We start from the raw sequence: 24,955 nt of genomic DNA on the forward strand, positions 1-24,955 counted from the left end.
AGATGGGTGGCACAAATGAGATCACTGTCTGACAGCAAGGGTATGACTTGGCAAAAGATCAGTCGAAGGCAAGTGGTTCTTATATTAAAAGGGCAAATCGAATCATCAGGCTTTTGTTCTGCACAAATTAAGTAACTCTCTGGTTCTACAGAGATAAAAAGCTGTCAGACGTGTTTGCCATTTGCCCACCTAGGCCCAGTTTCTTCAGAAGATACTCAAGGTTATTGTTAGGTTGCAACAACCTACTGAGCATAACTGTCTTTCAGATGTGAGTGGTGCTGCTGGATTCATGAGCTGTTTGAAAAGATCTTATATTTGCATCTACTAAGCTCTTCCAAATGGATTTTAAAATGCAACACTAAATTAATAAAATACTAGTATATATAGGCACATATAAGAATGACTTCATCCTGTCCTGGAACTTGTATGTTTCTGAAATGGAGCATGACAGCTATTGCCTGTGCAACAAGTTGTAAAAATCAAAATGGTGGAAAGAATTTAGGGAGTTTGAATGGAATTGGGCCTTGCTGTTTAACACTTAAGCTCTTCCTGTTAATGGGTAAAGGACTGTGAAAGATGTGTAAAGCTTTGCTGTCAAAAATTGTGTTCTGCTGCATAGCTGAGCACTCTGGAAATTCTTGCTATTTTTTGCACTTGGGCAACATGTGAAATACAGCTTCAACTCTAAACTTCATTCTTCACAGACCTTCCAGCACTTGAGCTAGCATCTGCAAGTCTGACAGTGAGCTGCAATCTTAGTAGACCAGACACTTGTTCCCCTCCCAGTAACACGTGGTAGTTTAGCCAGGATGCCACAGGCAGCTGTCATTTCAACCCAGCAGTACTGCCAGGATTTGAGCAAAAACTGCTCTTGTCCCTCTGGAGATGTAGACAGTGTTCTTCCCATCCTGACACTCTGAATGAAGGGCAGAATGAGTTCCTGTGCGAGATCTGTGTTTAGGAAGCTGCGTACAGGGAGGACAATTTAATTCTTTATGTTTGTTCTGAACACACGGGATGACAGGACTGTCTCTAAAGTGTTTCTAAAGGTCCGGCCAAAGCCTTCTAAAGTTGCAGGAACTTGCTTTCTAAAACCTTTGCACAAACCTGAACAGTCGATGAATGGTAATCAGACTTAGTGGTTTCAAGAGTGTGGTCTGGACTAAGAGATCAGAAAGTAGAAGACTGGCCATTCTGTTTTTGTATCTGGCTAGAGAAACAGGTGGCTACTACTTGAGGTAAATTCACTGAACCAAATAAATGATTTATATTAAGATGAGAAAAATCCAACTAAGTGTCCCTAGAACATAGCAAAGGTTAAGGGCATCATTGGGCAGCTCTTCTGAAAGGTCTGTGCTGCTTGAGGCTTTGAAATTGACCTTAGAAGTTACAGAAAACGTGCTGGTAGAATTTCATCCAGACTTCAGGTTAATCCTTTCTGGGTCTCAGCAAATCAGTTAAAAATCCTTGTCCAGACACGGCAGGGTCTTGGAAATACCCATGTTTTCACTCAGAAATGGGTGAAGGGTTAAGGAACTCCTGGTCTTTTGCAGCTCACACACTATTTGTCTCCTGGTGTGCACCAGATTGCATGGGTGCTACCTTTTCCAAACTGTGCGGCTGTACTGAGGCATCTTCTGTGCTTGAGGCAGGCTGTTTATAGAAGATTTCGAAAATACACATCAGACCAAAAGTTGTTCTGCATGAAATTACACCTCCTGCTTTAAAGTAAAAGTTTTATGAAAGAGGAGTCCTGTGGATGCATATGGTCATTCTGGCATCACTCTGGTCATAACTGAGTGGTTTTCACTGTTGGATGCATCAGGAGTTATCTCAATACATTAAACAGCCTGAATCACATTTAAGCAGCAATTTTCAGAAAAAAAAAAAAGTTCTGCTGGCTTTGAGAGCAGAGAGAAACGTTTGCTTGCGAGTTTTGTTTCTACAAAGGCCTTCTCAAAGGAAAACAAAAAACAATCAAACTGGAGAAACACTGGGTAGAAAATTATGGTTCCCATCTAATTAAGGTAATGTCAGAAAATTTAGAAATCATACAAGGCCTTAAACATTACATCCCGATGCAATTAGGCTAGCCTTTGAGCTTTGCTGTTGCAGACATTTGGTTCCATGCTCTGAACAGACAGGAAACTAAATGCCTTTCATACTGGGACCAACCTCACAGTATGAGGGCTATTATTATTGACCCTGTTAGACCTGGTGCTTGGGCAGTGTCCATAGGCTACAAAGGAAAGGCAGAGTAAAGACTGTGAGAAACATTATTCTTCCAGGCTGATTCCCTAAACCCAACAATAAGCATAGATCCAAATTCATCAAATGAATGCAGAGAAGTAATCTCTTCCTAGAAGCAGAGAGTGTCATGGGAGTCTACTGTAACGTGTTAGCAAGGTCAGGCTCTCTGAAGGCATCTGCCTGCTAAAGAATTATTTTGTCCAAGAATGAAGGTTTGGTGAACTTCAAAATGTGCAATACTCTCATCTCAGAGGAGGTGAAAATCAACCTTATACAATGTAATGTAGATGGCACTGATAATAAAGGACAGAGTAGCATAACAAGGCATTGTGATTTACCTATATTTACTGTCAGGTAGACTGGACTGGGTTGGTGGTTGAGAAGGGAGAAACATGAGCCCTGAAGAACAGGTGGTAAATATGAATAGCAAGGGCACCTACAACTGGCAGGAGATTTGCGATAGAGCTACTGCTTTTCTTCCACCGGTGGAAAGTATTAGATAATGACATTTAATTTTAATTATCAGTAAGGGATTACAGCTGCTGAGAAAAATGGGCTGACCCTGAACGGTGTTTTCCTCCTGTGTATCATTGGCTGTCAGTGGAAAACGCAAAGATACATGCTTCTGACCTCTACAGCTGTTTTCCTATAGCCAGTATGTCTAACACCCTTCTTCGGGGTATGTGCTGAATAAACGATCCAAAGTAAAATCCTGCTCTGAAATGTGTTGTGCATGTTGAAGTGCTAACCTGTAATTTGCAGCAGAAGTGCCTGCAAGTTGGGAAATACCTTACAATACCTTACAATTGCAGGTGGTCCTTGGTACCTTGTTTTAATAATCTTCTTCTGCCCTGCGAAGTGTTTTAAGGCTTCCAGAGTGACTTAGATATAAACACGCTACAATGATCTGCTGATGAGCTGAAGCAATCTGGGCTCCAGTTTCCTTCAGGTAAGGGAGCTACTCTTCCCATTGTGAGGTACAGGTAAACCTGGCCTTTTTTTGGAACACAAAGCTGTGTTAACATAAATAGGATTAAGCTTAATTCCACCATAATCCTAATAACCTGTGCTCTCCATAGCAAATCTTAGACTAGGCTGATATGTTTTTCTTCTGAAAATCCTGATATTGAAAGAACTATTGGTGTGGGAGTAGAGCAGTGTGAGCCCTGTTAAGTCTAAGATTTGGCTGAACAGAAGCTCAAAGCAAAATGTATGGAGAAACAGAAAACTCCTGAGTGGTCAGTGGTTGAAGGAAGAATTACTCACCTAATTATTTAATTATTATGAAGGAAGAGGATGAGAGAGAGAGAAAAATAGGTGTTCCCTCTCTGATTGGTCTTGGATATAGCTGTCAGCCATACCAGGTTATAAAGCAACAAGGGGAAGCTCTAGGGATTTGTTCAATCTTGTGAAGTTTGGAGGTTCTATAGGAAGCTGTTGTAGCATAGTTACAGCATGACAGGAATAAGTGTAATAGGTCCCGCAGGATCTTTCGCCTCAGCTAGAAAGACAAAAGTTAAGCAAGAGAAGTGCTAAGAATTGGGCAGTTGTCAGATCAGGGGACTTAAGCAGGTTTGGGGGACTAGTGGGTCCAGCTTCCTAGGCACACAGGCTCACACTGCATCCTTTACTCAGTCCGGGTTGTGTTCTCCTGTTTGCTTTGTGTCTGGGGTTACTGCTTCTTTTTGCTAATTATTTAGAAGGCACAAAATGTAATGTCCTACCCTGGTGTCAGGAAGCAGCGTGAAAGCATGCGGGGACAGCCTTGGGTAAGGAAAGGAGGAATCCTTTGGAGATGTATCATCCATCTCCTTGTTTGTTCCCAAGCTTCTTTCTTTCCTCCTTGGAGTTGTGTTGACTAAGAGGAGCTGAGACCTATGTGAGACTGGAGGGGGCACATGTATTGTTTGAGCTGGGATGCCTGTAGCCACAAATGATGATGGAGCATGTGGTTTTGGTGTGAATATTTCTGTGGACAAGTGACAAGCACAGGCTAGGGAGTATTTTTCTGGGGTGGAATAGGATGTGTAGAGCTGTTCTTCTTATGGCAGAATACATCCTAGCAAAACTTTTTCTCTGTGCTGGAAGATGACACCTGGAGTACTTTCTGGAATAGTTGCCATGATTGATGTCCATCCAGGTAGCACGTTACTGTGGTAGTACTTAGGGCTGTTCTGTTGTGAATTGAGATAGCTGTCTTGAGTGTTGAAACAAATAGAATTCTGAGGGAGTGAAACAAGTGTTTTACTTCTTTCATGGGTCTGATTCATTAAACTGAATCTGTGGCCGTGTGCTGGTGTTGGAGGTGTAGGGCTTTATGGTATGGCGCATAATGTCCTTGTTATTGCCCCGTTCATGCCAGCTAATAGGGAAGCCACAGAGGGTGGTGGAGCAAAGCATTTTTGACTCACTAGGTTAAAAATTGCTATTGGGACTTCTGCTGAGCAGCTTGGGAGCTTTGTCCCTTAATGCATTTAAAGCCACGTTGCCGTTTTTAGGTCACTAAACTTTTATCTGTTTTTTTCTTGGTTAGTTCAGTCACCTGCTCACCTCAGCTGCCAGATGTGAAAGCTTACTCCCTGGGTTTTTAGCTTTGCAACAATCCAAGTCTCTTGCTAAAGTCATTAGGTCTTCTAGGTTTTGGATACAAAATGAGGAAATGCTGATCAGTCCAACTGTCTGAACTTCTGCAGGAAAATCTTACGCTTTAGTGGGGTGGGGGGAAAGGCAAAACCAACCAACTAAACAACAATGTAAGTCTGCTATGAAATGCAAGTCTACAGTATTAGAGCAGCTACTGGTATGAAATTATTTTGTAATGGTGACATCCATATTCCGTTGTCTCAAAATCCTCCTTTTAATAATCATGTTTGAAAGGTAAATGCGCTGGGATTTAAGAGTTACTTGTTTTTCCCTGATAACAATGTCAACCTTCTCATGCTTTTAAGAGAGACTAAAAGTTTGCCAAAAATGCTTTCTTACAAATACATTAAGAATGTTCACAGAAAAGAAATGGAAAACAAACTGTGTAGTGAAAGGGTCTATTTTTCCCTCTTTCTGGAAAACAGAAGTGTCTAAATAGAACCATATAGACTCTATAAAAATTGCAAACTTTCTGTAGGCTGGAAGGGGCTGTGCCCTTTTGGAATTAGTACAATATAACAGCTTAGAACTTTGTAAAATGATTTGAAAAAATATAACAAAGTAGTAAACACTACTGTGATAAGATTATTTCCCTAAATTACATAGACTTCAGATGCAGCTTTTGTGCTGCAACCCTATTTGGTACATCTTTACTTATGAAACAAGGTATTTCTATTATGATGCTGTATTACTATAAACAAACCTACCTCTTTTCTCTGGTACTTGTTTGAATGAATTAAAGCTTTATTGAATCTCTGTAATAGAAGGCTTGTGGTCTCTCTGGCTTTGGCATTAGACCGTTGTGAGACTGAACCTCAGTGCCCACGTGATCAGTTAAAATACAACTGCAAGAGATAGGGTGCTTTTTGCAGCTGGCAAGAGTTACCGCTGCTGTTCTGAAAATCAGAACAGGGTCATCACCTTGTGTGTGAGAGACAGAAAGTCAAGGCTTGTTGATTCTCCAAAGCGCCCAGTTGCATTAAGTAGAAAATAAAGACCTCTGAAATTGGGCAGGCAAAACTGACATGCATCATTGCCATTACAGCCAAAGAAGAGCATGCAGATCCAAACCACATGACAAGGCAAGTCTGTTCCAGCAAGCATGCATGAGATCTGCCACTTCTACATTTTTTTTTCTGAAAGCCATCAGGCAGTCCCCCAAGCTAATTTCCTCTGTTCTGCTTTCCAGCTCTCTGCTGAGTGAGTGGAACTGATTGAATACAGGTCCAGTTACCTTTCTGAACTAGCAGACTGAACCATAGCGTGATTAAAGTTGTATTTCCTATGTCAGGATAATTAAGAGTAAAGCTGTGATCAGATTGTGGCTTTGCTGGGCTGTAAAAGCATAAACTCTGACTGACATTGCTGAGATAATAATGGAATGGAGACTTAAAACCTGCTGCACTGTCAGAATAATGGGAAGCTTAGTGAAAAGGGAGGTAATCCCATAAATGGATCAGTTTGTTTACCCTCCATGTACCACAGCAGCTCTGCCCAAAGGGATTTCAGTGTTAGCAGGGCTCCTACTAGCCATGGAAGTGCTACGGAGAGGGGGATGGGAAGGGAAAGATCATGTGAATCTGCTCTTTGCCGTTCAGTCACTTAAGTCAGATGGGTCCTCACACTGACCAGAAGCCAGGAGTTTGTTTCCCATGTCTTCTCTTTGTGGCAACACACAGAGTTTTATCAAGCAGCATCCAGTATGACCTGCTGGAATGGGAGTGCTCCTTGCTTTCAGGTCTTGCAGGTGTTAAGTGCTGTGGCAAGCCAGGTTCTGCATGTAGAGAAATAGAAACTGAGCCATTAGAAATGCTGATGCAGCTTCAAGGAAATGGAGGAAGGGGGCTGTCAACAGGGTGTCTCTGTTGCGTGAACTGTTACAAATGAACCATGCTGGAATTCTTAAGGAGGGAGGCTGTTGTCTTTTCCAGGAAATCTGTCCTGGTTGTTTCTTTTGGTAGATGGCATAGTTTAATGGGAAATAACTCAGGGTTTCTCACTTCTGTGTTGTGGGTTTTCTACTTTCTTGATATGTGGAAGAAAATAGTATGGATGGGATGCTAAATGCTGTGAGGGAACTAATTCTCTCACCAAAACTGAGGGGATGACAGCATTGGTTTGGCACTAACCTAGATTAAATGTAATGTAAAGCTGTCTTCTCAGCTGTGCTTAGATCCTGTCCTACTGCCTGCTAGTTCTTCCTGCCCTGGCGTGGAGTGAGCTGCACCACAGGGTGCCGTGATGTCAGTTAGGGCACAGCAGGCTTTGGGATGAGACGGCTGGTGTTTGTTTTCAAGGGCAAATACAATGAGATTTGTGAAGGTAAAGAGAAAAGTGAGAGCTATGCAACTTCCCCCTGAAAAGGCAATGATGTGCAAATGTCTTGTTTTCTATTTTCAGCAACAACTACAGGCATATGTGGCCTGGGTGAATTCCCAGCTGAAGAAGAAGCCAACAATAAAGCCAGTCCAAGACCTGAGACAAGATCTCCGAGATGGAGTCATTCTTGCTTTGCTCATTGAGATTGTAGGTCAGTAATGCCATATGGCACTATTTTTCATCTTGCAATTTTAAATCTTGTGTAGAAGAGGCTGGCCTTGGCTCTGACATCTGTCAGGTGTACTGACAGAGGTAATGACATTGTCAGAGCTCGTGGGGACAGAGGAGGAGTGACTTTAAAAGAAAATAATCATAACGCGAATCATAAATGCAATTCTATTAAAGTCCTTACGTTTCACCAGACACTTAAAACAGATGTCCTAAAACCTGTCAGGGACCATATTAACTCCCACAAGGCTGGAATGGAGTTACGAAAGGATTTACCTTGTAGAGGAATGGTGTTGGCGTATAACATTTTTGGAAGAGTGACCTGCTTGCTGAGCTACTCCCTTCTTCCCAGGCTCAACTTCACTCCTGAATTCTCTCCTGAATACCTCCCCTTGGGGTCACAGCCCCTTTTGGGCCACACCTACCTGCTCTGGCATGCGGTCCTCTGCAGGCTGCTGGGTCGGTGCCTGCTCCACTGTGGACCATCATGGGCTACAGAGGACAGCCTGCCTCACCATGGTCTTCACCGTGGTCTGCAGGGGAATCTCTGCTCTGGCACCTGGAGCACCTCTTCCTCCTTCTTCTTCACTGACCTTGGTGTCTGTGAGTTGTTTCTCTCACGTAGTCTCACTCCTCTCTCCTGGCTGCTGTTGTGCAGCAGTTTCTACACCTTCTTAAATATGTTATCCCAGAGGTGCCACCAACGTTGCTGATGGGCTCAGCCTTGGCCAGTGGCATGTCTGTCTTGGAGCCGGTTGGCACTGGCTGTGTTGGACATGGAGGAAGCTTCTGACAACCTCACACGGAAACCACCCCTGTAGCTCCCCTACTACCAAAACCTTGCCACGTAAACCCAATAGTCTCCAATCTAGTTATTTGTGGTACTGGATACCTTATAAGCAGGGCAAGAAGCCATGCATGCCTTTTGTAGTACCCAGACAAGGCATAGTATCAGGCCCTACACCTGTAGCAATTCCTGTGACAGCACCAAGCGGTTCAGTTCTTCTGTAAAGTTTTTTCACTCCTTTAGCTGGTGAGAAGTTGAATGGCGTTCAGGTCAACCCCACGAGCCAGCAGGAGATGAGGGAAAATGTGGAGAAAGTCTTACAGTTCGTGGCATCAAAAAAGATCCGCATGCATCAGACATCAGCAAAAGGTATGTGCCCCTGGCGGTCACCACAGATGATTCTATCTGTTGAAGGCCTGTTTCTGTCTTTGTTTCATATTGGACAGATAATGGATTGGTTTGTGCATAGTTTTGGTTTTTTCCTCCTGTGGTTTAGTAACAAGTTTTGGGTCAAATGATACTTCGTTCTTCACTGCTTTTGGTAGCAGCACAGTGTACAGAACCAAAAGGCCTTTTGCCTACTACTGAGCAGTGAGAAGATCAAGTAACGTTGAATGAGGAACATAGATTCAGAATATTTCACTAAAAGGACATATAAACCTGCTACTGTGAAATGAGACATGGGAAAAATATTTCTGGTACACTGGAAGCCTGTGATACTGTTTCACATAGCTTGTAAATAGGGAGGAGACCCAATATGCAAAATCACATGTCTATGGCGTGGTTTAGTCAGGTATTACGAGGTTTGCTGGTGGGGGTATAGATCTGTGGAGTAGAAGACAGGCCCTGATCCTTACTGTTTGCTGACTGTACTGGGAGGGAATGCAGTTCTGATTGTCTGTGGCCCTTCAGATGAGACATAGGCGAAAAATTCTGAGATGGACTACATGGAGTGCACAGCTCTTGTTGTTAGCAGGAGAGTACAAGCTGTGACTTATTTTGGCTAATTTTTCGGATACTAAAGCAAGTAACAGCCAGTCTCCATGCCTCTAGTGCTTATGATGTCTTTTTTTTAGGCTGCCTCTGATATTTGGAAACCTTCTCCCTATTATTTTAATGGACTTTGAGTATCCCAGTTGACTAAATTGTTTTGAGAAGTCCTAGTCTGAAAGAATGGCTGATCTTTGCAGTGAACTTGAGATCAATGTTTCGAGCTAGTTTGTATTTTGGGGGAAATGCATAGTGTGATATTATTAAAACTGACCAGTTAACATTGGCAAGGTGCTCAAACAGTTTATGGTACAGGACGCGATGGCTAAAGAAATGCATTCCTGTTCTCTAGTCTTCAGTATTAAAAGAAAATGCATATTCCATGGGCTAATTGAAGTGACTGCTAGTACAGTGGTAGTCTTCAGTAACTGCTGTACTTTTCCAGTGAGCATTCAGTAATTATCATGTGCTGTCACGTAACTGAATTGTTAGCTGGAAACGGTCATAGAAGGAAGGCTCAGGTCTAATCAGAGCATTTAAACTTGTGACCTGTAGGTGGCAGTCAGTTTGCTGCTCTGTACAAAACAAGCAGAGGTAAGCATCGGTGCTGTAATGCAGTCCTTTTTGCATAGTCCTCGTTTACTGGCATGGTCCCATTGGGTTTAATTTTATTCATGCTTGTTGGGCAGATACAGCTCTGGTAGGACTTCATGTTAATGGCATTTTTGCTATTTGCATTTTGCAGATATTGTTGATGGGAACTTGAAATCTATCATGAGGTTGATCCTGGCCTTAGCTGCTCACTTCAAACCAGGCTCTGGGAGAGCGATGAATCATAGCCCTGCTGGTATGGTGGGAAAGAGCTTGTTAGCATCGTCTGCCAGTCACAGGCCTCACTCAGCTGCTGCAGTGGCCCAAGGAGCAGTGGCTGCTTTGGCAGACGTTCGTCAAGATGTCTTGCAATCCGGCCGGGATGTTTTCTGGCACAGACAGAGGTAATAAATTTTCCCTGGTTATGTGAGGTCAGGGCATGTTAGCAGATGGACAGAATTTCTTTTAGAAAAGATGCCTCTTTCTCCTGATAATTCCTGGTGTAAGATATCTCTCCCATTGTGCAAACAAATAGAGACAATCTGCTGCTGTCTCACTGAAACCTAAATAAATAGTGGCCTAACAGAAGGGAGTACTGACCTAGCCTGGCTGCCTCATGATGAAGACTGCAAGTATCACAGGTTCTTTTCAGGTTTTACAGCAAAATGTAAACCTTGGCAGTGATAGGTTAGCGGTTGGACTCGATGATCTTAAGGGTCTTTTCCAACCTTAATGATTCTATGAGTCTATGAAAATAACTGCTGGATCTCTCTTATCTCACTGGAAAAGAACAGGTCTTCATGGCCAAGCCAGAGGGAACTCTGCTGCCTCATTTTCCCCATTTCATGCTGAGCACAGTGCCCTTTCTTGGTGCTGTCTACTTGGAGACATTCTCATTTAAAGTGAAACAAAAGTAAGGTATTAACTACAGGTACTCGTTACAGATCTGGGAGCAGTTACTTCCAGAATTGAGGCACTGAGCTTGTTGTACAAGTCCATTCTGTCTTCTCATTCCTGTTCACCTCAATGTTATGCTTACTGCTATATAGGCAGATGCAGTGTTCTGTGCTGTTAATCAGCTGATGCAGCCTACCACATAAGCAGAGGAGTTCTGGTGATAATGAAGGGCAATGATCCATGTACAGAAGGAACGTGTTGTTCTGAAAAGCACATTTAACACTTGCAAAAGGTGTGATGTGGTTTATAATAGTAATAGTAATGACATTTAAATGGAAGCCAGATGGTGGTCTATTGAAGGCTTAACTTACACAGCTGAAGGTCACTTGCCCATATTATATTGGCTCAAGGGAGTACCCATGAAGCAGTTTGGAAATTAGGTTGAAAAGTTATATTTTGTTGAAAAATTAAATGTTAAAGGTTTTTCATGAAAAGGCCTTGGGCCTGTTCTTTAGAACAGCCAGTCCTTGTGCTATTTGCAAATTCTGTTCTCTTTCTTGCCTTCCCAGAGCTTTTGTAGTTTTCTAGTCACAGAATTAGGGATGAGTTTAAAAGGGGAGGGCCTGTTTGCCTGTGTTTACCCTACACCAAGAAGATGGGATGGAGCTCCCTGAGAGAAGAACTTTCTTAATTGGCAGCTTTCTAGCTGTCTTCTCCTTCTTACCTTCCTTTCATTAGCTTTCCTACCCTACCTCTTGGAGACAAGAAGAATTTCTGTTCCTATCAGATGAGGCTTCCCTTATTCTATGATTATTATCTCCAGAAATAGCAGCATGGATGAGGAAATTGAAAATCCCTGCTGGAGTGTCCGGGCGCTGGTGCAGCAGTATGAAGGACAGCAGAACATGCCATTGGAGTCCCGCTCTTCCAGGTAAGGAACTTTATTGCCAAGATATGTCCGCTTGTGGTCCTTTGTCTGACGTTCCCTGAAGTGCCCTTTCTTAACACTGTGATCTGGTTAGCTCTGATAGAAAAGAGATTCCCTGCATACAGTGTCCTGTCTGATCTGGAGAATGAAGCCTCAGAAACCAGCGTGAAGCAGTGGTTTACTGACATTTCTCCCATGGATAAAATTGATCACCTTCAAGATGTCATCACATAGATAAGAGCTACCAACTTCTGAGTTAAAATTTTCTAAACCTCTGGAGTGTTCCTCAGGTTGGTTGGGGGAATAGAATTAGGAAAGACAGGGCTAAACACTTTACTGGGAACCTGAACATACAGGTGGAGCCTTTAGAGGGAGTGTTGTCCTGAGGGATGCTGAAATGGAGTTTGTGGCTTGCTTCACAGAGAGGAAGGGGCAGAGTGGCTAGGGTACAAGGGATGAATATTTCAGAGCTGGTGGAAAAGATGTGGAGGAAAAGAACTTCAACCAACAAACCTCATGCCCTGTAGAGAGATGGACATGAGGGGGCATGTGGATTTGAACAGCAGTTACAGGAACACACCAGTCTTTAATCCAGATATATGGTCCTGGTGGGATCTGTAGCTGTGTCTTCATTGCCCTTGTGCCCTTGTCCATAATTTTTAACTGTCTCTAGATTTACAGTTATCTAATTTACCCTTCCATCCCCCAGACTTTCGCCTTCAATCTAAAGTGCAGCGTTTTATTATTTTACTGAAAAATATCCTGCATACTGCTGTGAAGCCTGAAAGTCAGAGTTCAGTATGGTTTCCCTTGGAGGTGACTTTCCCATTTGAAGCAGGACTTGGATCCTGATAAGTATATGCTCTGTGCTATAAACAGCCTGCAGCCTTGACTGCGGTTCTTAACTGCACAAGTTGGGCAGAGTCAAGCTGGTGCAAGTGGAAGCTTTCTAAGGAAATGAAAGGCAGGATTGGTTAGAATGGCAGCATACAAGAAGTTTCCAATAGGAGGTGCCACAGCTTGCAGCTGTGAACCTGAGCAGCGTGTGCCAGTTACAACCCATTACAGTGGTGCCTTACAAGCTTGTCTTACCACCCCTTGCTTTGTGGCAGAAGTCAAACCCTTTCCCGCAAAACTTGTGGAGGGGAGAGGGAAGACTTATGGCTCTGCTGTTTGTTTTCATGGATATAGGAGAGATGGTGTAGCTGAAGGGGCTTTTGAAGAAAAACTGTAGTACAGTGGAGGAGCTGATCCAGCATGGATAGCTTCATAGTAAACGATAGCCTTTCCCTTTTTCCCCAGAGAACAAGAAACTAGCTTGAAGCAAAGGACTGTGTAACTGAACAGTTTAGATCTCCCTCTGGATATGACGCTTTGCACCATTTAATCTCTTCTGGAACAGACTAAGAGGGCAGAGCTGCATGGGCATAGCTGCAGCTCTCCTTGATTCAGGTTCCTGTCCCCAGTTTAAGCCCCAGCTGTGCTTTTCTTTGTCTCCTTGTCCTGCCTGGGCTGCTCCCTGAGAGTGCCTCAAGTAGCCCCCCCTCCCTGATTTGTGCAGGGGTGAGGAGGTTCATTTTTCCTAGGACAGATTGCCGCTGACAGTTTCTCAGCAGGCAGGATGTCTCCACAAGATTTCTCAGGCCAGTTTTGATGCTCCATAGTAGAAAGAGGCTTCTGTGTATGTGAGAATTAAGGTTATCTGGTCCAACAGAGGAGGAAAAAATAAAATAGTTTGTATTTATCCCCGGAATTAGCTGTGTATCATTGTGAGGTTGTGTTTATAAATACAGACATAAATATTTGGAAGAGTGTGGGCCATGTTAGCTAGTATTGGACCACTGCCTCCACATGATGTCAGTAGAGAGTGTACTTTTGAAGCTGTCATTCCGGGGGAGATGTAAAAATTCTTGGTCTCGGCAACAGGATTTTGTGGCTAATGTCACAGGACTTTGGTGTTGACTCTTGGACCGTGATTCCAGTAGGACAGCAAGTGAAATACGCTGCTCCCTCCACTCACTCTTCCGTTTTAAGGTAGCTGTAGTAACTCTATGTGTACCCTTCTACCCTTTAATGGACTGTCAGACAACTGCTGTTTGCTCATATGTGGCTGTGTTTTGGTGGTGAGTGAAAATTTCTCTGCACATCCTAGGTAGCTTCCGGTTTTGTTTTTCACCATAATGTCATGAGTTCTTTTACCATATGGTAATGGTGGTATTATTGCTGATAGGATGTAATATGGTGAGCCTTTTTACGTATGTGATCAGTGACTTACCCAAAGAAACGGAGTAATCTGATCTCCAGCTCCTGGGGATGTTTTCTGCTGACACCAGGCTTCCTGATGAAAACAAGATGCTTGTTTCTCTTTCCTTCCAGAGAGAAATGTACTAGCTTAGTGATGAGAACTGGCTAGGAGAAACAAGCCACTTTTTTTGTTAGTGAGAAATGTGTTTATTAACTGTACCACCCCCTCCATCTAATTGTGCTGCTTTCGTATCTGTCCCAGGGCAACATCCCCTGCCTAACATCAGCTCATTTCTGCATTAAGTCTTCAGTAAGAGAGCTCACAGCCTGAATAACAGAATTCCCAGAGACAAAAGCTCTAATCAGCAAAGGCAATTGGAATGATTCATGGAAAATTTGCCAAAATCAGATAGATTCCCAGGCCACCAAACCCCTCACCCATCCACCTCCCTTTCCCCTCCCCTTCCACCGGCTTTCCCTCCCCCACTCCAAGCCAGGCATCTCAGAGAAAAGGCTCTGCCTTGCACAGCCTGTGTGACAGCAGGAGGGAGAGGGAGCTGGATATAGCAAGGAAGAGGAAGCCGTGCATAGTGCTGAGAAGTGCTGCATGCCATCTTCCGAGACCGCATCCAAGCCTGGAAGAGCAGGGAACCTACTGCTTGCAGGAGCACCTTCTCTTGGCTGTTCGTTGGCATCTGCAGCAGGTGCTTGAAGTCTGAAGAGGGCAGAATGGGATGAGAAACACCACTGGCAATTCAGATCGCAGTCCTTGTGATGAAAACAACTGTGTGTGCAGCTGACCAAAATGCAGCAGCAAGAGACAACCTGAGAGGAAAACCAGCAAAAGCAAAACCCAGGCTGCAGAATTCCCTGACTCTGGAATCAAATACACGTGTGTGGGCTGCTGATCTGCCTTCTGATCGCAAAGACCCTGAGGGTTTTGGGTTTTTTTTTTTTTGTTTCTGCTGTGAATCTTTCAGCTAATGTGAAGCGGTCTGGCTTGCAAATATTTATCCAGTAGTTTGACAGGAGGTGGCATCTTCTGCACTGAATTCTGAGCATGTGAAGAGAAAAGGCATGTTTGTAGCCAGAATCCTGACGCTCCCCAGGAAACGGATTCTGTGAGGCGAAAGGTTAAAGTAGGATCATGGGAGGGAAGCAGGTCAAATGGTGAGCGATTGTTGCCATTGTCATTTGAAACAGCAGGGATGGGGTGTTTATTAAGATTATGAGAGTTCAGACTTATCACTGGGGCTGTTGCCCTAAAGTCTTGACTCTGCAGGCACTGGCAACTCTGGGACACAGTGGAGAAGGGATATGGGTTAAGAAACCAACTGGTAAAAGGAATGAAGTGGAACAGTTTGCATAATGAATCTGTCTTAAATAGCTTTAATTCCCAGGCACTTATTTCTGCATGCTTTAATCAAGAATTGTTATGTTCTTTAAAGAACAAATTACATCAGTGGATATTTCATAATTTAATGGGTTTTGTGACTGATACAAAAACCGTAGAAATGTTTCCAGCATTAACTTGGTGGCATAATATATGAGGCAACCTGACCTGTGCTAGTGCTTCATCTGAGTGCATCTCAGTGTCTCTTTCACTGTTTGGCATGGTTTGAGAGGTGGTCACTTATGCCATGTGAACCCACGGGCCTTTTAAAATAGGGAAACTGCCCGTGAAGGGGAGTGTGGGTATTGGGATGTCTAAGCAATTATCTATAAAACTGTCGGTGTTGTGGAGGCCTGTAGTGACCACTTAACCCCACCCCCCTGCCCCAGCTGAGAACCTTTGTATTTGCTTTGGGCTGTGGACCCAGTGCTGAGAGGACTGGACTTCGGAAGAGGGGAATTATATTTCCAGGCTCTGTATCACCTTTTTTTTGTCCCGCTCATTCTTTCCAGTTCCCTGCTCTTGCCCATCCCTCAGTTTCACCACCTTCTCACCCAACAGTTGCTCATGCTGTTTTTCTAGGACAGCCCTCATTCTTCCATCTTTTGCATGGATGAGAATCCACAATGCACTTCTCAGTGGCTTTATCAGGATGATGGCACATTCAGAGTATCAGCTGAGAAAATGCTGGGGGAATATTGAGATCTGTTCCTAGGAGGAAGTAAAATCTCTCTCAGAGTTACCAGATGTTGCATCAGCTTGGCTTCCTCTTTGTACCTGTGCTGTTTGAAAGTTTCATCCTTTCTTCTGACCCTTATTATATAATGCAAACCCAATAGTACTGTCTGGGCTCCTAAACAATTATTTTAGTTTATACTATGCACTCATTCAGTGACAAGCAAGGGGCTGGTTACAAATGGTGTATACAAAATGTGCCTAACAGGGGACTACTGTAATGGAGTTAGCCTTCCTGAAGATAATCTTTGAGCAAAGCTAGGTGGCCTGGACCCCTTTAACAGTCATGCACACCCTTTTTGAGCAGGGAAAACCCACATACTGTAGCTGTAAAAGATCCCCATTAGAAGGTGGTTATTCTTCAATTAATACCATTAGTAAGTTTCATTCATTTTTTCCTTTAACATGGTGAAAGTCTATTTAGTCTGGATCATTAAAACTAGACTGCTCGAAGGTTTGTAATATAAATGAGAAGTAGGCCAGCACTGGCTGTGGGAGTGGACCAGACAGGAGCTGCTAGCAAGTCATTTCCATCTCTATTGCAGTGCTTTTCTGATTCTGTGAGAGCGCTGTGCAATATGTAGCAGCAGTGCTGGGAAGATGCGGAAGTCAAGCTGTCAAAGCTTTGTATTTTTCTAAACCTATATTACTTCCACACTGTTTTCTTTTTGTTCTGTCCTTTGTTTCTATGTTGGGGAGAATGAAAAATTAGCTCCTGCTCACACTTGCAAGGATTATTTCCTGTGACTTTAGAGGTACATTGAATGGGTCAGTGAGCTTCAGCCACCTTTTGATGTTGTCTGGGTAATGCATTTAGGAAGAATTTCTTAAAAAAGATTGCTTGCATCTCACAGTCAGCCGAGATGGCTCCAGTGAAAATATGTGGGTACTTTCAAGAAATTTTAACCCAAGAACATGAGTGAGTGGTATCTGACTTTGAAAAATATTTTGCCCTTTTCAATGTCAAGTTAGTGAAGTGGTGCTTTTGGAAGCCAGAGTAGGAGATGAAGCAAGCCAGGGTGGCTTTTTGTTCAGCTTGCAGTATGAACATAAGGCTCACAGTAGATTGTTTCTGAGCAGATCTTCAGTAGAGTGTGGTCTTACCCCTGTGTGAGTGTATGTGAATTCTGTGGTGGCAGTGTCAAACTTGCATTCTGTTGAGGAAAATGAAGAGACACATAGTGCTACTTATCTGTTAGTCTGTTATGACACTGTGTACATGCCCAGTTTGGTTTTTTCATGGCTTCTCTAGTATGCAGATAATTCGTAGTTTCAACAAGCCTGCTTGTGCATTCAATTTTATCTTAGATGAGAATGATGTTGATCAGCACTAGAAGTAACTCTTTCTCCTTTCCTCTGCAGTCTTACATCACCGAGTCCTATCCATAGTGCAAAGAGTGAATCCACAGTAGCCCCATCAGAGGAGAAGGAAAGACTTGTGATCATCCACACTGAAGAAACAGAAACTAAAAGAGGTATCTTGCAGATAATGCTTTACAGCTCACACTTTCATTGGGATTTGCTTGTATCACAAACTTGCTGAAAATTTCTCCAGTGACAGAAATGAATTTAGAGAATGTGATGCTGAGTATCTGTTCACATAAAACTAAATCCAGAAACTTGTAACGCTACAATAATGCCACAATATGGCAATGTTTGTGAGGCTTGCAAAACAGTGCTTGGAAAATAAATTGCTCTGGAGAAGGATTAAGGGCCATCTATAACTTTGATCGTAGGGTGAATACTTTCATCACAGCCTCGTTAGGCTGTGTTGAGAAAAACATTTAAAATTCCTTTAAAGAGTCCATGTGAGTTTATCAAGGCCATGATGCATAACTTGACTTTGTGTGAGGGTCTGTGTTTACAGTACATCTGTACATAGATCGGGTGCCTCTTTGCAAGGAACTGAACAGTTGTAGTGTTGTTGTGGTGTCTGCATTGAGAAGTCATTGCTGTATTGCCACAAACGCCCTGTGATGTGGTCAGTTTACGCTTAAAATTTTCAAGCATATTGAAAGAAAGGTTTTCAAAGAAGTTCCTCAAGTGATTTTTTTGGTTTTGTTTCTTCTTAGGAATGCAGCCTAATAACAACTCTTTCTGGTTAGCATCCACACCAAAAGCAAATGACAGAGAAGCTCTCCTAGGAAATGCTTTGCTGCCTCAGCCAGTGTAGTCCTGCTTTAGTGCTACTTCAAAAGTATGTGACAGACTGTCTCAGCAGCTGAAGTAGCTGGCAGGCTGTGGCTCTTCCTTAATTTCTTAGCAGTACTGTGTCTGCTTGCTGCCCATATAGCTGAATATTGCAGATGCATGTCTGCAAGTGCACAGCAGCTTGCATTGGCCAATTTAACTTTTGGTGAACTAGCTAACAAGCACTCCTACAATTATTCCTCATCAAATCTCATCCCTTAAGGAAGAAAAAAGATCTACATTCCTGGGCCAGCCAGTGGATGATAGTTAATGACTGATCCAGCTTATGCTGTGGGGATCAGAAAAGGCATGCAAGGCTATGAAACTTGCTGTTGAGAGGAGTGTCTGTTTCAGAATTAGGTGTGTTGTCCACCTTGAGAAAGCCACGTTGTTCGACAAGTAGAAATACTCTTTAATGTTGCCTCCAGTGGGTCCTTGGTGCACCCTCTAACACTAAAACATGCTCTTCAAATCCCACAGCTGCTTTTTGGTGCAGTGCATTGTCCTCTGTGATGATTTGAAATGTCCACTACTGAGGAATCAGAGGCAGTAAGATTAATGAAGGAGAAGGATGCTTATCTTTGATAAATGTTCATGCAGGAAGGCTTCCTTTGCATAAAGAATGAGGCATAAATCCATGAGATTAGACAACATATCACACCTATAGCAACTCCCTTGATAACAGCTAGAATATATACTGGTTTGTTAGTGATAGCTATTGTGGACAGCAGGCAATTGTTGTGTGGTGCAAGTCTTTTCTGGACTCCTCTGTCTGTCATGACCACATTCAGCTGCACTCTCTTCCAGAAGAGACAGAATCTCATTTCCAGCCTGAGTGGCAAGCAGGGAATTCTGGATCATATTTGGAGAATTCATGGGAGGAACAGCTTTTGGAACAACAGGATCATTTGGAAAAGGAAATGGAGGAAGCAAAGAAGATGATTTCAGGTTTGCAGGTAATAGATTTTCTTTTCAGGCAGTGTTCTCTTCTACATGTGTTTCTTTTCCCACTAGCTGTAGCTGGAAGACAGGTGATCTTGCAACTGAGACACTGGTCTGGAACTTGAGAGTTGAGTAAGAGGCCTGGTTCAGTCCTGTCTCCAGGGTGACTGTGCAAGAAGTTACTTGGTCTTTTGGGTCACCTCAGTTACAATAGGGACAGTGGCTCTTCCCTGTGTCTCATCCTGTGGGATGAGTCCCTTCAGGGAAGAGTTACTCAGGAATGAGGAAGTATTTCTGATAGTGTGGGTAGTGTGTATTGGGGTATATTGGCTGCAGCCAGCAGAGACCTTATCCAGCAACAGAATGCTACTGACTAAGCACTCTGACATCTTTCTTGCAACGTTTAGGCTGTCTTAGCTCCTGCAATTATGATTTGGTGCTGGCCACCTTTTTCCAGAATGGAGAATGCCAATACCATCCTTTCCAATGTCCCAGATGCAACTTAAAATACAGCTGGATCCATCCACAGTCTTGCTTGGGGCAGGGTATGCCTGTCCCCCATCATGCTTAACCAAGCATGCTTAACCAAGAGAGCTTAGGGAAGAAGGGAGGACGGCTGCAACTTCCCCAGCCCCAGTATATATGCCAGGGTTTCAGATAAAGGATTTTAATATCTGTCTGTGCAATTCAGATACAACCTTTTCTTTCTCTTTGCTCAGGTCTCTCCAAAACCTGGTGTTGACATGATTTGAGGCTCTTATTCAGTAGGTAGGGAGAGAGAAGGATGTGGAGAGCAATGGGGGAAGATTATATTGCTATGAAGACTGAAGATCAGTGATACTCACTAGTAGTAAATTAGGTGGACTGGGAGAGGGCAAAGGGCAGACTGAATGCAGGTAAAAACAGAACCACCACAGAGAATCTGAAACAAAGCCTATGTTTAGAAGGTGATTACATCTGTATTGTCTTTTGGTTGGAGTCCAGATCCTAGCTGGGTTCATTGGCTTGGTGCCCTGTCCTGTGATGCTATGCTAACTTCTGTATGCGCTGTCACTGTGCAAAGCACGTACGTTATTGTGCAAAATGGTAAAGATGCAGCAGTGTTTTCCCACATGCTGGGACTGGGGCTCCCCTTCTTCACCAGGGCACTTAGCAGCCTGCACATTTTGTTAGCAGCCTGAGAGAATAGAGCACTCTTTTTGTGATTTGTGATCAGAAGTAATGCTGAGAGACAAGGAATGTCAGGAAATCAATCAAGATTCACAAAGCTGATCAGGGGTCACACAGGCTTACATCAGTCTTTCAGCAAGCTAGGCTGAACTGTAATATTTGGCACATTCTCTGTTTATTTGTGGGACCTTTTCCTTGCTGCCCTGTTCCAGTCCCTCCATGACCAAATGACCCCCAGCCCAATGTGTTTGACTCTGCATTGGGAGCAGAGCCCCTGATCATATGGTAAAGACCCTGAACTCTCTCAGGAATATTCCTTTCTGTTTGTGCTGGGAACCATACTGGCTTTGAATTGTAAATATTTATGTGCCAGTAAACAAAGCAGAGATTGTGTGAGAAGCTAGGCAGCCAGGGCGGAGAGTGGGGTGTGGGTGGAGGGGCACTTTCCCTGTGGACAATGGGCAGGAAACAAAAGACTCAAAAAAAAAAAAAAAAAAATTCTCAGTTCACTGGTGAAATCCGGTTGCCCACTGGGAGCAGGGAGAGGCAGCACTGGAGAGACAGAGGGACTGGCCTGTCCCATTCCTCCAACCTTGGCCCCATGTTTCTGAAGGGTGAGCAGCTGACATTGCTGCCCCGTCTTCCCCTGGGGGTAGGAAGAGGCAGCTGATGTTGCTATCCAAGAAATTGGATTTGATTAATTGATTTTCCCCCTCTTGCTCAATACCTAAGAACCTCTACTTCATGAGAGTTTGCAGTATCAGGGACCTGATATACGTATACCCCATAAGGCGCTAAAACCATGGTAGCTTTTTATGTTCCTGTGTGATTCCTGCTTGAGTGTCCTGCTGGGAAGACTTTGGGATGCAGTCAGAAAACAATTTTCTGAAGAGCTTTTGCATTAACTGAATACAGATTGTTATTTGCTATTTGGCAGCTGTTGCAGCCCTTTGTGGAATATTCTGTCCTGGACCTTTGGTGGAAAATTCAAGCAGAACCTGACCTGTCAGCCTTGAAGTCTTTAGGGGCTAAACTGGAGTATTACTGCAAATGGGATGTTTTGGTTTTAGCCATGGAGTTAAAATAGAAATGAACTAGGAAGCTAACTGAAAGAAAGAGGCATGACTCTTTCCACTGTGTCCAGTTTTATGCAACATTCTGGCACGTACCAAGTGCACTAAGTCCTAGAAGTTAGAGATAGAAAGGTTAATGTAAAAACCATCAGCTAGAGAAAACCACTGTGGTATACCCTGCTGGACATCAGGCCTGGTCCTGCTAGTCACACTTCCTACAGTACATGCTTTTCCCTCTTTCAAGCTGGATGCAGTCTCCTGTGGGAATTCTGTCTTCTTCCTGCAGACATCGGGACTACCTTGGAGCTGCTGAAGGAGTTAATACTGTGCTTCTAGTAGCCTTCCTTAAGCACAGGGCATAGCTTAAGATTTTCATTGTCTGTCTGGGTGAGGGCTCTTCCCTCACTTAGACAGCAGTTCTGAATGTGTCTCGATCTTGTCTAGTGTAGAACAGAAATAGGCTTCCCTGAACATCCTGTTTCTAAAATCTTTTGTAGATGTGTGGTTAGGAGAACGGCTTCTTTCAGCAGGGGACACTTCAGTCTCATCCCAGAAGAGAAGCCTTACAACATAAACCTGGTTCAGCCTCAGCTTTAGACTTCAAATCTGTTATTGTGGTGAAGGCTACCCGTGGACTGAAGCCTGAGACAGATTTCACTCCCTGAAAAACTGAGTTGTCCTTGTTTGGTGCCTTTCTGTGGGGAAGAGTACTGGCTAACAGATGTCTCTGGGATAGCTTTTTCAGAGGATATATAATCTTGTTAATTCCTGAAAAATTCTACTAATTTTTGAGGGGAATAAGGAGAAATGGAAAATGAAACTGTTAGGACACTTGATATGAATGACTGTGTGCCAGAGCGGCAGCTAGTGTACTTTCCTTTGAAACCCCTGAAGAGGAGATTTTTTTCTTCATCTTTCCAGGCTTTGTTGCTCAATGGGTCTTTACCTGAGGATGAGCAGGAAGGGTCCTTTGAACTCTGTGAACATGGAGCCTGCCACGAAGAGCAGCTGGTGAGCACATTGCTGTACCTACGTTTTTCTGATCAAGATGTCCTTTGCACTCTTCTGCCACAGGCAGGTGTCTTGCACAAGAGTAACCATGGTATTTTACATTCAGATCATAATCCGAAGTCGCCTGGACCAAAGTGTGGAAGAAAATCAAGACCTAAAGGTTAGAAGGAGGCAGATGAAAGGGAAAGAGAGGTTTTGGATCAAGACATCTTTGCAGACTCTGTTCTATTTGATTATTTTGGGGGGGGAGGGGAGGGGAGTGGGGAGTGGAGAAGACAACGGATGGCATGGGGGATATATTGTGGTAGGGCTCCAATTCTGTTCCCATATTCTGCCTCATGCCAATGTTAGTAAAGTCAGTTGTTGGTAAAACAAATATCTAAATATTACTGGAATTTAAATGACCCCTGAAACAGATTTTTTTTTTCCTCCATGCTCCTAAAGCTGGAGAGATCGAGGTTGTACTAGCTTCTTAAAACTTTATCCAGGGCAGCTCTTAAGTTTGTAACCATGTCTGAATATAAACAATCTTTCAAGTAGGAAATAAATGCAGCTAAGCAGAACCTGCTTTGTCAAGCCTGCCTTAGTTCAGCTTTCTGCTGGTGCTGGCTCCAGGACCAGTTCTGATGCTGGGAGAGAAGTATTTGACATAGCCCTGAAGGACAGACCTGGGGGAGTAGGCAATCTTTTTATCTCATGGCTTTAATAGCAGGGGCTTAGGGAGCTGCTCAACTGTTTTGCCATGTTTATAACTCATCAAAATGGCTCAGGGCCTGATATACTCTTTGATCTGTGGGAAAAGGTAGGATGTGCTTTCTTCTGAAGCAGGTGTCTGGGGACAGAGAGCACTGACTTTGGTTGATTCTGAAGGAGTGACAAGATGCCATTTAATCAAACTGTGTTGAATTTACAGAAAGAGTTATTGAAATACAAACAAGAAGCTCGAAACCTACAGGGAATAAAGGTGAGGAAAGGGGCACTTCATCAAATATAAATAGTAAAAGCTTTAGAGTTTGCTGCAGCTCATGAGTAGGGCCAGCAGCAGCCATACACCTCTGAGAAATCTCAGATTGTGGAGGGAATTGTATTAGGGGACTTGGAGGTGGGGGATCCTATGGTCTGTTTCTGGCTCCGGGGAGGGACTGCAGTTAAGGCAGGCACAAGGAGTTAGGTCTCCTGGGTTCTGTTTCTGTCTGTAGGATTGAGGTCAAATGTCCTCTTTATTGTCTGTTTCCCCTAAACAAAATATGAGGCACAGGATGCCTGCTTGGCATGCTTCCCCCTCCCTGCCCCCCATCTTGGGGTACACACAGTAGGGTTGGCCCAGTGAACTCATTCTTGGCAGCAGAGAGAATAGAGCATGGGGATTTCCTTGTCCTCCTCAGCTGCAGCATTTTTCACAACTTTGGCTCCTGTTTGCTCAGTTTGTCCCTCTGGAGTTCTGAAAACTATTAATCTACTCCTGAGCAGAGTTATATTTAGAGCTGCCTGTCAGGCTCCTGTGAAGGAAGAAACAGCAGTAGTTGTCCAAGGTAGAGCTTTTGGCTTCTGGGTAACACTGAGTGAAAGGCACAGAATTAGTCCTGACTTTGGCCTCTTCATGGAGGATTTTATTGCACAACTAGGTCACACTGAGAGCTTAGGTTTCCTTGTGTCCTTGGCTGATGGTGGCCTCTTTCTGCCCTCTGGATGCTGCAGACACATGGCGGGAGACGTTAGCCGTAGGCCACTGAAAAGACCCCCCAAAGACACTGCTGTTTTCTTCCATAAGAGCAAATTGTCAGGACACTTCTGGAGCAGGAAGTTCAGGTAGAAGCACAAAAATCTCTCTGTCCCAGATGGCTAGAATGTTGACAGGGAAATCACTTTTGGGTAAGAGAAAGGCAGAAGGGCTAAAAGCCCATTGGGCAGATGTGTATATACCTCCTGCTCTCTTGGGCCCTTGGCAACACTTCAGCCCTGTGAGTGGCCCCACTGTGTTATGGCCACTGGTCTAGGTCACTCACTTCCCAGGGAAGGGTCTCTGCCTCTGCCTTGCACCTTCCTACAGATAACGTCTTTTCCTAGGATGCTTTACAGCAAAGGCTGATTCAACAGGATGCTTCAGTTCTTCAGCTAAAGCAGGAACTGCTGAGAGCAAACATGGACAAGGAGGAATTACACAATCAGAACGTGAGTCACTGTGCTGCTGAGGGTTAGATTATTTTAGGAGTTTGGTGGCCCTGAGGGCTCCAGCAGCCTCAGGGTGGAGTTGGTGGTTGCAGCAGAGTTCTTGGGATCGTGGGATAGTGAACGACCAGTCAAAGGTCTCTGCATAGTAAAAACTGCACACAGTCTACTAGCAATCTCTGAGACTCGCTGGAGTTTCCTGTTCTTCACTACCACTTGCTGTCCTCTGAGACCTTCAACTGAAACAGGAAGGGGCTTCCCATTATGTTTTCAGTACAGTTGAATGCCTCCTTCCTCATTGTGCTCCCTGGGTTAGCAAGTGCACTTTGACAGGTAGAGATGCCAGGTACAGCGTCTCTCCAGAGAAGGGCAAGGAAGGAACTGTCCTGTCCAAA

The 24,955-nt window shown here is 43.8% G+C and overlaps 1 protein-coding gene across 4 annotated transcripts in view; it reads left to right on the top strand.

Moving 5' to 3' along the window:
- DIXDC1 (DIX domain containing 1) overlaps nucleotides 1-24,955 on the top strand; it is a 44,835-nt gene that overhangs the window by 10,637 nt on the left and 9,243 nt on the right. For 2 of the 4 annotated variants that reach the window (XM_064470813.1, XM_064470814.1), the window contains 10 exons: nucleotides 7,294-7,423; nucleotides 8,471-8,596; nucleotides 9,963-10,212; nucleotides 11,529-11,636; nucleotides 17,368-17,480; nucleotides 19,003-19,151; nucleotides 22,302-22,391; nucleotides 22,498-22,551; nucleotides 23,305-23,355; nucleotides 24,459-24,563. In XM_064470813.1, coding sequence (XP_064326883.1) covers nucleotides 7,294-7,423; nucleotides 8,471-8,596; nucleotides 9,963-10,212; nucleotides 11,529-11,636; nucleotides 17,368-17,480; nucleotides 19,003-19,151; nucleotides 22,302-22,391; nucleotides 22,498-22,551; nucleotides 23,305-23,355; nucleotides 24,459-24,563 — 1,176 coding nt within the window. Of the gene's footprint in view, nucleotides 1-3,062; nucleotides 3,200-7,293; nucleotides 7,424-8,470; nucleotides 8,597-9,962; nucleotides 10,213-11,528; nucleotides 11,637-14,404; nucleotides 15,048-17,367; nucleotides 17,481-19,002; nucleotides 19,152-22,301; nucleotides 22,392-22,497; nucleotides 22,552-23,304; nucleotides 23,356-24,458; nucleotides 24,564-24,955 lie in introns of those variants that run through there. The other 2 variants (XM_064470815.1, XM_064470816.1) reach the window with 2 other exon arrangements.

The sequence above is a fragment of the Phalacrocorax carbo genome, chromosome 21 (assembly GCF_963921805.1).
Source record: "Phalacrocorax carbo chromosome 21, bPhaCar2.1, whole genome shotgun sequence".
NCBI classification, from domain to species: Eukaryota; Metazoa; Chordata; class Aves; order Suliformes; family Phalacrocoracidae; genus Phalacrocorax; species Phalacrocorax carbo.